A 13,036-nucleotide genomic window follows, 5' to 3' on the forward strand; every position below is an offset into this window, starting at 1 on the left:
GGGGGGGCTGAGGATGACCTCTGACCTCCAGTACCACCTGTCTAAAAGTTCTGGACATGATGGGGAGCATCTGAATGAGGGACCCCGATCCCCCAGAGCCAAAGCTGATCCTAATTAGATCGGCCAACATCCGTCTGACTGACTATTCTAATAAAATGTTTCTATCTGTAGAATGGGGCTTTTTTATGTGTTGTCTTCTCAGTTCAGAGGGTCCCCTCCCTGTCTTTGCCTAGGGCCCCAAATTTCCTAAATCCGCCCCTATTTAGAGGAAATGACAATGGTTCTCCTTCTGCTGCTGGAACAAAAACATTGTTTTAATCTTTGTTTTTGGGCTTGTACACTTATTGTTTGATTGATAATTTATGAACAAAAAGAACAATGTATTTCTGACATCACAAATAGTGAGAACAGACTACGGTTCTGTTTGAATTTATAGGCTGCGTCTTTAGAAGGCCAGATTCGAAGGCTGATTACGTCATAGCGCGGCGCCGAGGTCTGGTCGGATTACAAGACTCCTCGTTATGCCGCCTTAAAATGCATCCTTCTTTTTGCCCGATTTGAAGGACGGGTCTGATGTATCCTCGGTGTCCTTGGATATCCCAGGACTTATTGGGAGTCCAAGCTAGCTGGCTGCTCTGTGATCAGAGGAAAAAGGGAAATGGCGCCGAACAGTGGTGAATATTGGAAGTTCAGTTTAATATAATACAAGTATGAATAGTTCCGTCTAAAATGGTTATAAAGTCAGATATGTGGCGGTAATGTTTGATTTAACTAAAGGTTTTTATCTGTTACCGTGTAAATGGGTTTGGCTGGAATTTAAGGACAGATTTTAAAATATCTGCAGTGGGACTATAAATCTGATAGGATTAAGAAAATTTTTTTATTGCTATTTTGTACTATTTGCTTAACTAAGCATTTTTTGCTTTTGAATATAAAACATTTTGCAGATATATTTTTTATACATACATAGTTTAGATTTACTACTTTATCTTTCTACCCCTTTTATAAAACAGAATAAAAAAATCCCTTTATTGTCCCACAATGGGCAAATTTACAGCAGCAGAAAGATGATTAAAAATGGTCACACAAATGAGGACCTTAGAAAAATGTATAAGAATAACATAATAGGGAAGAGTTAAAATATAGACAATGAAATACTGTAAAGTGTTTTAACAATATAAAACTGGAGAATAAATAACCAATATGCAGCTACATTTTTACAGTAATGGAGATTTGAAAATAGCAGCAACATCAGAGATGTGCAGAATGACAGCAGCAGGTTATTTAACTGACTAAGGTTTCTATCATTACATTTGATTTGATTTGTTCCTGCTCCCGGTGGTTGGAACCTATATTCCACTCTGGATTCTCATGGGTGAAGTCTTTATTTACTTTACAATAAAAAAAAATAAGAAGAAACAGTTTTAAAAAGTTCGGTATTCATGCTTTTTCTGCTTTGTGTGTCAAATGTCCCGGTTGCTAAGCGACAGATCGTACGGCGGTAAAAGCCGCGGAAGCAGCTGTCTAGAACAGTAGATCATACTGCCACTCACAACATGGCGTCTGGTCGCCCTGTGTTAGCTAACATCAGGCTATCTTTGTGTTTGAACTACATCGCCATCTTATGGCGCTTCTGCTGAAGAGCAGGTTGATCGATCAGAGGAGCCGCAGATATGTTTTCCTCGAACTTTGAATCCTGAATTATTCCCTCCAACAAAACTTAAAGTAACGGATGAGGCAGTGAATCGCTAATAAAGCTTAAATGTTGCGTCAGGACGGAGAATAAAGTCATGGAACCGAGCCGTGAGCGGGTTTTCCGGGCAGACATGGCTGATTTCTGTCATGTGGTTTTTGAGAAAACCCGTATTGGATCTCTGTGGTCACCTGAGTGAAGAAGCTGAAAAAAATCCACGGATGAACCGAGTGTCAGCAAATATGTGGGATAAAACACGCAGAGTGTCATTTAAGAAAATGCGAACCGATTTAGATAAACGCAGGAGTCCCAATCTGAGAGGGAATCCCTTTAATTTGAAGGAAAGTCACAGAAAAGCGAAGAGAAACAGAGTTTGGCCGTTAAAACGGCTCGGATCAACGTCACGTGATTCCAACAACAACATCTGATATCTTAGCCGAACAAAAATAAAAAATTTCATCATTAAAATACTGTTTTTGCTGCGCTTTGCGGAGCGCAGATGAGTCCACTCCGCGTCTTATTGCGCGCATTAAGCGCCGCAGTTTTGGCGCAGAAAGGAGCGCAGCGCTCTCAGAGGACATTGAGGACAAAAAGAAGCGGATCCGCCTGTTTTCAACCAGAATTCAGCTTCACTTCGGGTTTCCAGGGGATTTAAAGCCGATCGGAGCGAACGGAACCTCAGGCCGAGGCTCCTTGTCGGTCCCCCCACTCACGGAGCCTCCTCTGGGGCCTCCAGCTGCGCTCCAACCCGCCGCGCGCCTCACGTGTCCGGGACTGTCTTCCTCACATGACCCGGGTGTTTGTCCCCGTGATCAGGGCCTCCATCTCCGTCCATCTGAGCTGCTGAAGTTTCTTCCATCCTGGGAAGGCTTGATGGAGATGCTGGATCAGAGCCTGGAGGGCTCAGTGAGGTGAGAGGCAGCTGCTCCGGTTCTTCCTGCCCGCCCTCAGGCGCTCTTCCTCGGCCTTAGTCAACATGTTCTCCCCTGAGCCGCTCAGCGCCTTAAAACCGATTAAATACTTTAATAAATGATGATGATGATGATGATGTTAGATCTGGGGGGGGGGGGGGACATCTGCAAAAACTGCAGATGTTAAACCAAAGTTATTATGTTATTATTCTGATTAAAAGAAGGGTTAACAGAAATGTTCTGCTGCACATTAGCGTCTATTTTCAGCTCGTTTTGCACAAACTTGATTTCATTGCGTTCATTTCCAGCTGCGGCCGCCGGGTGGCGCTGTGCTGCTGCTGGTTATTACCTGTTATCTGTGGAAACTGAAACTGATTCGCAGCTTTTTGTTCATGTTTCAGTCACGCTAAACAGGAAACAGCGGAGGTGGTGCAGCTGCAGGAAGGTGAGAGGATCTGCACAACTCTGCTGCTCTCAGCTGCCTTCTACCAAATAAAACTTTTCCATTTCTTTTTATTTGTTTTAACAAATTAAAACTTGTCCTTTTCCTACTATTTATTTATTTTAACAAATTAAAACTTCTATTTCTATTTCCTTTTGTTCTAACAAAATAAAACTTTTCTATTTCCTATTATTTGTTTAAACAAAATAAAACTTTTTCTATTTCCTTTTATTTGCTTTAGCAAAATAAAATTTCTATTTCCTTTTTATTTTAACAAACTAAAACTTTTTCTATTTCATTTTGTTTGCTTTAGCAAAATAAAATTTCTATTTCCTTTTATTTATTTTAACAAAATAAAACTTTTCTATTTCCTTTTATTTGCTTTAGCGAAATAAAACGTCTATTTCCTTTTATGTTTTAACAAAAAAAATTTCTTTCTATTTCCTTTTATCTATTTTAAAGCTTGATTTTTCAGGCTGTGTGGAGCCTGCAGTGATAATTGCTGCAAACCGTAGATTTTATCATAATACTTAAAATAAATAATAAAGCCTCAGTGAATTATGGCATTTCATTTAATATCGATGCAGTTTTGTCGTCTCTGTTTTTGTTCCCATTTGCAAAAGTTGGGATTTAAACCGACAAACAAAAACCTGTAGATTTATTATGGAGTGAATTTTTGTTTCATCGTTATTTTAAAGATCTTGTTTTGTAAATGGAAAACTGAAAAAAAAAGAAAAGAAATACCCTTCAGCAATGTTTAAGAAAAGCTTTTTTTCTTTTCATATTTTTTGTGCATTTTCACTTAAATTTCCAATTTTTTTTAACAGATTTAATATTTTCGCATTTTATTTGTACGATTTGCTTTCTTTACAAGTTATGTTTCACAGATTTAATTCCCTCCATCCAGTCTAATAATTTAGACGTAAAAATCACACATTTAGCCGCTAATTCTCATTTAACGCCAACTTTCAGCTGCACGTCTTTCTGCTTGTAAATATGTGATTCTTGTTGTTTTGCAAAGATTTATCTGTATTCTTAACTTTAGAATTTGTACTCTGATAAATATATCTAAGGTCACCTGAATCTGTGAGTCAATAATTAGGAATAAACATAAATTTGAGGTTTTTTGACATTATTGGCTTTATTTTACGTCTCAGAAGTAAGGAAACGTTTAACTTCTCCTGTAAACCTGCTTTTATTCTGGTCTTCCAAACATTTCTCATGATGAACCTCTTTATAAGCCTCTGCATTATTTATCGATTTAATCATAAATGAGCAGAGATTAGCTCTGAACGTCTGCAGACTGGTTATAAGCCGGTTATTAACGCGGTGAACTGGCTGTTTCTGCAGGAGAAGCTGTGGGGACGGACGAGCAGTCTGCAGTCACCATCACCAGCGTCCCTCAGGCTGCGTTCGCAGACCACGGCGTTCAGTACCAGTTTCGGACGGAGAACAATGGCGGACAGGTGAGGCGTGGGCCAGACGGAGGTCGGCCGAACTAATTAGGCTCAGCTTTAAATCTGGGGGACCGGGATCAGAAACTCGCCATCATGTCCAGAACTTTTAGACAGGTGGTCGTTTTATTCTTCAATATCAAACTAAGTCCTTAATTGGTAATAAAATGTCTTTCATAGGTAGTAAAATATTTACCACGTCATAAGTAGGATTTTATTTTTATAATCTATATCAAACATGAAGATAATTGTTCTTTTCACTGTAGACAAGCCGTGATCAGATTAACTGTTTGGATGAAATAATAGCTGACTAACATCATTGTTTTCCCACCGCGTGAAAAAGCCGCGCCACTATTGGTTCAGACCAGCTGTTGCTCCGCTCTCATTGGTCTGGAGCAGGCCAATAGCATCAGTTATCATTAGTGAGTGTCGGGAGAGAGAAGGCTGCGTTCAAGTGACATACGAAATCAAAATGGTATCGTTGCTGTATTTGTTGATAACACCATTTTAGAGCTGGATCGGGCGCCGCCTCATACTGGTATCTACGGTGGCCCTGAAGTGCAAACTGCAACTACAAATCTAAAAGCACAACTGCATTAAGGAAAACACAATTACATGAACCTACTGGAATAGGTAGGTACCAGAGGGAAACATGAGACATCGCTGATTGGACGACGGCGCCGTTTGACCCTTGAACCGGAAGTTGCGTCGTCTGAACAGTCCAGCTTCTTTTAAGTGTGTCTTCAGTGTACGCAAACTAACGGAAATTTGGTGATTAGTCTTGAGCATATCCAGTATCACCTCGTACGTATGTCCTGATTCAAAATATTCCTGGATAACGGCAGCTATGTTTGGGGCGCCGACAATATCCATGTTTTCAAAAGCCGCAGCAGGCAGAATGACTTCCGGTTCAAGGGTCAAACGGCGCCGTCGTCCAATCAGCGATGTCTCATGCTTCCCACTGGTACCTACCTTTTCCGGTAGGTTAATGTAATTGTGTTTTCCTTAATGTAGTTGCGATTTGCTTTATGTAGTTGCGATTTCCTTAATGTAAATGCGCTTTGCTTTATGTAGTTGCGATTTCCTTAATGTAGTTGCGATTTCCTTAATGTAGTTGCGATTTGCTTTATGTAGTTGCGATTTCCTTAATGTAGTTGCGATTTCCTTAATGTAGTTGCGATTTGCTTTATGTAGTTGCGATTTCCTTAATGTAGTTGCGATTTCCTTAATGTAGTTGCGATTTTCTTAATGTAGTTGCGATTTTCTTAATGTAGTTGCGATTTTCTTAATGTCGTTGCGATTTCCTTAATGTAGTTGCGATTTGCTTTATGTAGTTGCGATTTCCTTAATGTAGTTGCGATTTCCTTAATGTAGTTGCGATTTTCTTAATGTAGTTGCGATTTTCTTAATGTCGTTGCGATTTCCTTAATGTAGTTGCGATTTGCTTTATGTAGTTGCGATTTGCTTTATGTAGTTGCGATTTCCTTAATGTAGTTGCGATTTCCTTAATGTAGTTGCACTTTTAGATTATTAGTTGCAGTTAGCACTTCAGGGCCACCGTAGGTATCGGTGCAACACTAATAAAATGTTCTTAACTTGAGCCTTATGTTGTAAGAACCCCGTCCTCCTCCTCCGTTTTAAGTTTTTCGTTCCCAGAACCACAGATTTACTCTTGGCTCCTTCAGCAGGTGACCTATCGGGTCGTCCAGGTAACGGAGGATCACCTGGAAGCGGCGGGGGATGGTGCCGTCAGCGTCGTCTCCGCCGCTGCGTTTGCCGGAGCTCCTCAGGCTGTGGCTCAGGTGAGTCCAGGAACCCAGAAGCTCCTGATTCGGGCCCCCGGCTCTGATTTCTGGGGTGTTGAAAGACGTCTGGATCAGAACTTCTGGAGGCTTCCTGAGGGAAACATGGCGGCTGATGATGAGGCTGGAGATCGTTTCCTGACGTTCTTCCTCCTCCCCCCTTCAAGGCCGTGATCCAGAACTCCTTCAGTAACGGAGGCAGTCCGGCCGCCGAGGCCGTCGGAGGAGAAACCCGGTTCGCTTACTTCCCCGCCACGGCCGTCAGCGATGGAACGGCGGTGTCGGTGCAGGGTCCGGACCCGGCGATCTCCCAGGCAGGAGGTGAGGAAGCGCTCGGCTGGAGAAAACTCGGACCTCCCTCGTGATGCTGACGCCATTTTGTTCTGTTTAACTCAGGCCAGTTTTACGTGATGATGAGTCCCTCTGAGGTTCTGCAGACGGCGAGTCCTCGGACCATCGCACCCAGAACACACACCTACACCACGTGAGTAACGGATCCGTTCAGCGTCCCGTCCGTGCCTCCGCCGCCGTCGTCCCGGTGATAAAACCTCTGTCCAATATCTGCATTTTGTTCTCTGCAAAAACCATCTAGAAATAAGTAAAAATTTCTTAAATTAAGTGTATTTACCCTAATTTTAAGTAGGTAAATGAGATAGTTTGCCAATGGAATGAGTATTTATATTTTAAAATAATTAGATAATATGCACTTTAAAAAAGCCAATGCAATTGTACTTTTCTTATTTTAAATGTAAATTGTCTTGTTCCATTGGCTAAATGTCTCTTTTTCCTCCTCAATTCAAGAACAAATGTAATTATTTAAAGAAAAAATGACTTATCTAGATCACGATTTATTCCATCCAAAGTTAACTTTAGGTATAAATATGATGAAATGTTGCCATTAATGCTAAAAAATATAAATTTATCAGGATATCTTACTTCATTTCTGATAGAAAAAGGCTTATTTTAGTGCAACAACAAACAGAAGCAGCATAAAATGTATGACAGGACTGAAATCTAATATCGCGATATATTTAAATTACCTTCATAAACAATAGAGTGCATTAAATTGCACTGATCTATTTATTAAAACTTTAGTTTCTAATTTAAAACATTTTATTTGAATCAGATCAAAGCTTTTCTGCCACATGATGTCAGAATTAAACCTTTAATAAGATCCCAGAAAACAAACTAAGCAAAAACACACAATGGAAAATAAAAAAGGCTCTTTTGTGCATTAATAAAAAGTTAACTCATTGACTCTTCAGCAATCCCTCACACAAAGCATGCTTGTAGCGACAGTGGAGAGGAAAAACTCCCTTTGAACAGGAAGAAACCTCCAGCAGAACCAGGCTCAGTGTGAGCGGCCATCTGCTGAGGCCCACTGGCTGCAGACGGTCATGTGAATTTCTTCTCGATGGCTGCGATGCTCATTTTAACTATCGTACATGGCAGAGATATATGGAGTATATTCGATATATCGAACCCTGTTGTGTGGTTTTTATGAGATGTAGCTGTTGGTGTGTTTGCAGGAAGGTGGAGGGCCCGCGGGCCCCCAGGGATGAGAGGCGGAGAGCTCAGCACAACGAAGGTTTGTCTCCTAATGAAGTATTCACACCCCTTTGCATTCCTCCTGTTTCTCTCACAAACGTCTGCATGTCTGTCAGGAAAAATGCTGCGTAACTGGATGTTTAGGCTGATTCTCCTGCTGCAGTTTGTCTCTTGGACTTTCAGAGCCTCATTGGTCCAGGTGGACCTCTGTGTTCCGAGTCACAGCCAAACAGGAACAGACCAGATGAAGCTACTATGAGAAAAAGCAGAGAGAGCAGAACGTTAGAGATTGAACTAACAGATTCTGCAGAGTGGGAGAATAGAGATAGAATGAAGCAGAATGATGAAAAAGGGGTCCCTATGTCCTCCAGCAGTCTAAGCCTATAGCAGCAGAACTATAGAGATAGCTCAGGATAACGTGAGCCACTCTAACTAGAAGCTTTATCAAAAAGGAAAGTTTTAAGCCTAGCCTTAAAAGTAGACAGGGTGTCTGCCTCACGGACTAAAACTGGTAGTTGGTTCCACAGGAGAGGAGCCTGAGAACTAAAAGATCTGCCTCCCATTCTACTTTTAGAAATTTTAGGAACCACTAGTAAACCTGCAGATTATTCACTCCCTTCTATTTGCACTAATTGTGTTCTTGAAAATATTTTATCATCTTTGTTTAAGTTTAAGGTTGATTTTTTATTTTTTTTTTCAGTTGAGAGAAGAAGAAGAGACAAGATCAACAACTGGATCGTCACGTTGTCGAAGCTGATCCCAGACTGCAGCCAGGACACCAGAACCGGAGCGGTGAGCGTCCCGGAAGTAGACCCGTTTTTTTCCCTGACGTCTCAGTAAACCGTTTTAATCCGAGGAAACTTTGTGTGTCGCTCAGAGCAAAGGAGGCATCCTGTCCAAAGCCTGCGACTACATCCGAGAGCTCCGTCAGAACAACCAGCGGCTGCAGGAGAGCTACAAGGAGCTGGAGCGGGTGGAGATGGACAACGAGCTGCTGAGGCAACAGGTGGAGTCCCAGTCACACTGAACTAAACCGGTCGTTTATGAAACGGATCATCAGAGGTTCTGATCCCTCTGAGCAGAACAGAGCTGCTGCTGGTTTGCTTTAAATCGGCTCTAGATTACCTGTTTCTATGCAGCATTGGCTCCGCTGTGTTGATGTTAAGTTAAGGTATGGAGAGAAATTTGTTCCAATATTTTTGAATACTTGAACTTGAATAGAACAAGTTGCTGGTTTAAATTCTCAGTCATCCAGGTCAGAGTCATTCCAAAGAAGTAAAAAAAAAAAAAATCAATCCACTGGACTTTGGTTCCAAGTTTGAAGATGTTTCTCTTCCCATCCAGGAAGATTTTTCAATTCCAAATTACAGAAATAGCGTTGAGTTCCAGGTTTTATACAGGTATGGAGCATCGCAGGCTAACAAAGAAGCCAAACGACCCCCCCCACGTTCATCCGTTTCTATTTGCATGTTTTCTAAACATAAACAAGTCTTTGTTGGGCTGCTGGATAAAACCTGGAACTCAAATCTCTGACTTTTTGAATTGAAAAAGCTATAAAATGGAGAAAAAAAGTTCAGAAAACTCAGTCTCCCCAAAAAGGGCAAAAAACCAAAATGGAAATCTAAAGAAAATAAAATAAAAATTGAAATTAAATATGAAAAAAACATAAATTTCCCTGAAAACTTTTTGTTTTTAATCGACTTTGCTTTCAGTAATATTGGAACAAATGTGTCTCCGTATCCGGGCCGCTCGGCGGCTCCGATGAACGGCGTTTGGCGTTAAACCTCTGCTTTCTTTCAGATCGAGGAGCTGAAGAACGAGAACGCTCTGCTCCGCGCTCAGCTGCAGCAGCACGGCGTGGAGGTGGGCGGGGACGAAACGCCTCAGTGAGCGCCTCGGACGCGGCGGCCCAGAGGCTTCCATCAGGAGAACGGCGCACGGCTCCGACCTTCTGCTTTAAAAAAAAAAAGACCTAAAGGAACAACAAAAAAAACTCCTCCTCTTCCTCGCCTCCGTGTCCGACTGATAAATTGACCTTTTTATGTGTGAAGCTATTAAATGTGAGAAATGACCAACGGCTGCCGCTGTGATCGGGGGGGAGGAGCCTCTCTCCTAAACTGCTCCCGGCGGCCCTGATGAGACGAAGGTTTTTAGTTTTTAGATGAAGGCCTGATTGACGCCTTTCTGTTGACGTAGCTCAGGTAGCAGGATGTGGAGAACCTGCACAGAGACGCAGCACACTCTGCTGGCTGGGAGGGGAGTCACAGGATGTTAAACGGAGCCGCTCCGCCGGCCGCCTGCTGCTTCAGGATTGAAGCGTTAACCCTGACGATTAACGAGCTTCTGTTTACTGACCCCCCCCCCCCCACACACCGTGACGTATAACCACTGGCATGATGCATTCTGACACAATAAAACAAACGTATTTATATCCGAGTGCTGTTTGTCTCCGAAAGGCTCGGAGGTTTTGGGGAAACGTCCTCTGGTCTTAAGATGAAGTGAATGTTTGAACTTTTGCATCGTTTGTTTCTGAAATTCTGTCTGACTCCACCCGCCTCTCCCGTCCTCGCAGACGGGTTCTGGTCCAAACGCACCTTTGGTTCTTCAGGTTTCTTCAGAGGTCATGAGGTCTGAGCCCGATGGTCTCATACGTTCCACCAGGATCAGTGGTCCATCGGCTGCAGATCCACATCATCATCCCTCCCACACCGTGCTCCTTAGGTCCTTCCAAACATGTTTCTGTCCTTCTTCAGATGCTGCTTTGCTGACCTCAGGTCTGCAGCCATCTTGCTCTACAGAGAGGAGGCTTTCTGATTCTGGGTCATGACCTTTGACCTTGGTCATTTCTGGGAAGTTAATGCTCAAAGTGTTGGGATGTGCACTAGAGACTGACATTTTTTCGGGAATCCCACGGGTCACAGGATTCCCGTGGGATGGGAGTCAGTATTAGTAACGATCAGGTGATCGGGACGGTACAGGATTAAACATTAATGGGAGCAGACGGGAGCGGGAGCAAACCGATAGTAACTAGAAAAAAAAACTAGGATCGAAGAAAACAAATCCAGTAGTGGCGCCGCCATTTTGTATTTTTTTTCCCTGAAGCCTACACTATAATGCGAGTCAAAAAAAACTACACGACCCAAAAACGATTTATAATTATTATTCCTTTTACTTTAACTGACCTTTACTACAGTTAGAAACAGGAACTTAACTGAACCTTCATAGAAATTCAGATTCAATGTTTTGGCAGAAATCTTATTGAAGACAACAAGAATGGGAGTGGTGCAGGAGCGGGAGTCATTCTGAATGGGAGCGGGAGTAATTTCAGCAGGAGCGGGACGGGACAGGATTTAGATTTCTACTCTGGCCCGGGATCGGGACGGGACAGGATTTTTTTCTGTGGGAGTGGGACGGGACAGGAGTGAAAATCCACTGCTGTGTCAGTCTCTACCGTGCATTACTGGGGAGGCTGGCAGCTGTGAGAGCTGTTCTCTCTGCAGGATGATGGACATAAGATGGTCTTATAGCGCCTATATATATATACACACCAAAAGTCAATAATTTCCCTAGTGTTGCACCAATTCCAGTATCGAACGGGGCCCCGATACTGCCCTAAAATGGTGGTATCGGTATCGGCGAGTACCAACTAATAGGGCACCGATGCCATTCTGAGAGCCTAAAGTTTCTTCCGCTATTGTCACCCATTCCAGGTAGGAAATAAAAAGTTCTACTGGATTCTCTTTGTTTTAGTCTTTTTCCTGCTTCACAAAGGAAGGCAGCAGCTTGACATGAAGCCATGATGGTGATTATTTTACATCCAAGTAGTCTGCAGTTCTTCATAGATACACACAATTTCAAATTGATGGTATCAGCCGATACTGCACAGCCAGGTATTGGGGCCAAAAAATGGCAATGGAGAGAAATCAGAAATATTTATTCATACTTGTTAACGTTCAAAGCAGGAGGCTTCATCTAGAAGATGATGATGTTTGTTCATCAACTCAGTTATCAGGATTTTATCAAAGAAAATGAATTTAGAGGATTTGGATTGGATTGGGATCTGTGGGAGTGGGATGGGACAGGAGTGAAAATCCACTCCCGTCTCAGTCTCTATCTGGCACCTCAACACCATCATGGACATGAAAGACGACTGGATGTCTTTTAGAAGTAAAGAAGCTGCAGATGACATTCAACTGACTCCAGGATCCATGAGGTCTGGTGGTGAAGGTCCACTCCAGAGTGATGTTGTGCTTCTCTGCCTGATAGGAGCTCTGAGTCACATTCACTACAAATGTTGCTGCTGAAGAGACACAGAGAGGAAGAGAGCAGCAGACACACTGAGAACTAGGACTGGGATATGGCCAAAAAAAAAAAAATCTTGCTTTTTTTTGGTCATCTTGGACGATTACAATTTTGATTGATTCTAATTAAAGAATTAAAAACTATATGCATCTATTTGAAAATTGGTTTACTTTATTAAAAATATATTGAGCACAACATCCATCACAAGCTTCTTCTGTATGCAGATATGTTGGTCATTCTAACTAAACCTGAAGAATCTGTTCCCATTTTATTAGATTGTATTGAAGATTTCACATTATTGTCTGGATATAAAGTAAACTGGGATAAGTCTGAAGTTATCCCCATGTCTGGACACTGCCCCTCCTCTCTATATAAAAACTGGAGATTCTGTTAGTCTACCAAAAGTATTAAATATTTGGGCATACAGATCACCTCTGATTATAAGAATATGGTTAAAATGAAAACCGGCCCATTGATTGGAAAAATAAGAACTGACTTTGGTAGATGGTCTAAAATTCACTTGTCCCTGTTGGGAAGGATTAACTCTATTAGGATGATGACAGCCCCAGTTGTTTTCTATCTCCTCCGTAATATTCCTTTGCATATTCAAGACTCTTTTTTCAAAGAGCTAAATGCCTTAATATTGGATTTTCTATGGGGTAAATCCCATCACCGTCTGAGTCTTAAAAAGTTACAAGCGAGTCCTGACAGAGGTGGTTTTTCCTTACCTAATAAAAAAAAATGGCAATGGAGCGATATATATATATATATATATATATATATATATATATATATATATATATATATATATATATATATATATATACAGTAATTAGTTTTATCCAGACAATTCATTTCTTTGTGGTTGGACTCGGTGCTGCCCC

At 41.8% G+C, this 13,036-nt stretch overlaps 1 protein-coding gene across 2 annotated transcripts; it reads left to right on the top strand.

Annotated features, from left to right (window-relative positions):
- The first annotated feature begins 2,188 nt into the window (after positions 1-2,188).
- On the top strand, positions 2,189-9,922 carry usf2 (upstream transcription factor 2, c-fos interacting). 2 transcript variants are annotated; one of them, XM_038267268.1, is made up of 10 exons: positions 2,189-2,604; positions 3,006-3,049; positions 4,397-4,512; positions 6,189-6,302; positions 6,470-6,623; positions 6,699-6,786; positions 7,832-7,890; positions 8,551-8,642; positions 8,728-8,856; positions 9,651-9,740. In XM_038267268.1, the coding sequence occupies exons 1-10, from the start codon at positions 2,567-2,569 to the stop codon at positions 9,738-9,740; spliced, it is 924 nt and encodes a 307-aa protein (XP_038123196.1). In that variant the 5' UTR covers positions 2,189-2,566. The 2 variants fall into 2 exon arrangements, with proteins under 2 accessions (XP_038123196.1, XP_038123195.1); XM_038267267.1 differs by having other exon boundaries at positions 2,207-2,604; positions 6,186-6,302; positions 9,651-9,922.
- The last annotated feature ends 3,114 nt before the right edge of the window (positions 9,923-13,036 follow it).

Source organism: Cyprinodon tularosa, unplaced genomic scaffold (genome assembly GCF_016077235.1).
Source record: "Cyprinodon tularosa strain WSP-4 unplaced genomic scaffold, ASM1607723v1 ctg668, whole genome shotgun sequence".
Lineage (NCBI taxonomy): Eukaryota > Metazoa > Chordata > Actinopteri > Cyprinodontiformes > Cyprinodontidae > Cyprinodon > Cyprinodon tularosa.

Bases quoted from the DNA above. Each gene is read 5' to 3' on its own strand.
- usf2 (XM_038267267.1), top strand. From the start codon at position 2,567: ATGGAGATGCTGGATCAGAGCCTGGAGGGCTCAGTGAG. The intron at 7,891-8,550 runs GTTTGTCTCCTA...TTTTTTTTTCAG, and splicing joins GAGAGCTCAGCACAACGAAG to TTGAGAGAAGAAGAAGAGAC. The intron at 8,857-9,650 runs GTGGAGTCCCAG...GCTTTCTTTCAG, and splicing joins ACGAGCTGCTGAGGCAACAG to ATCGAGGAGCTGAAGAACGA.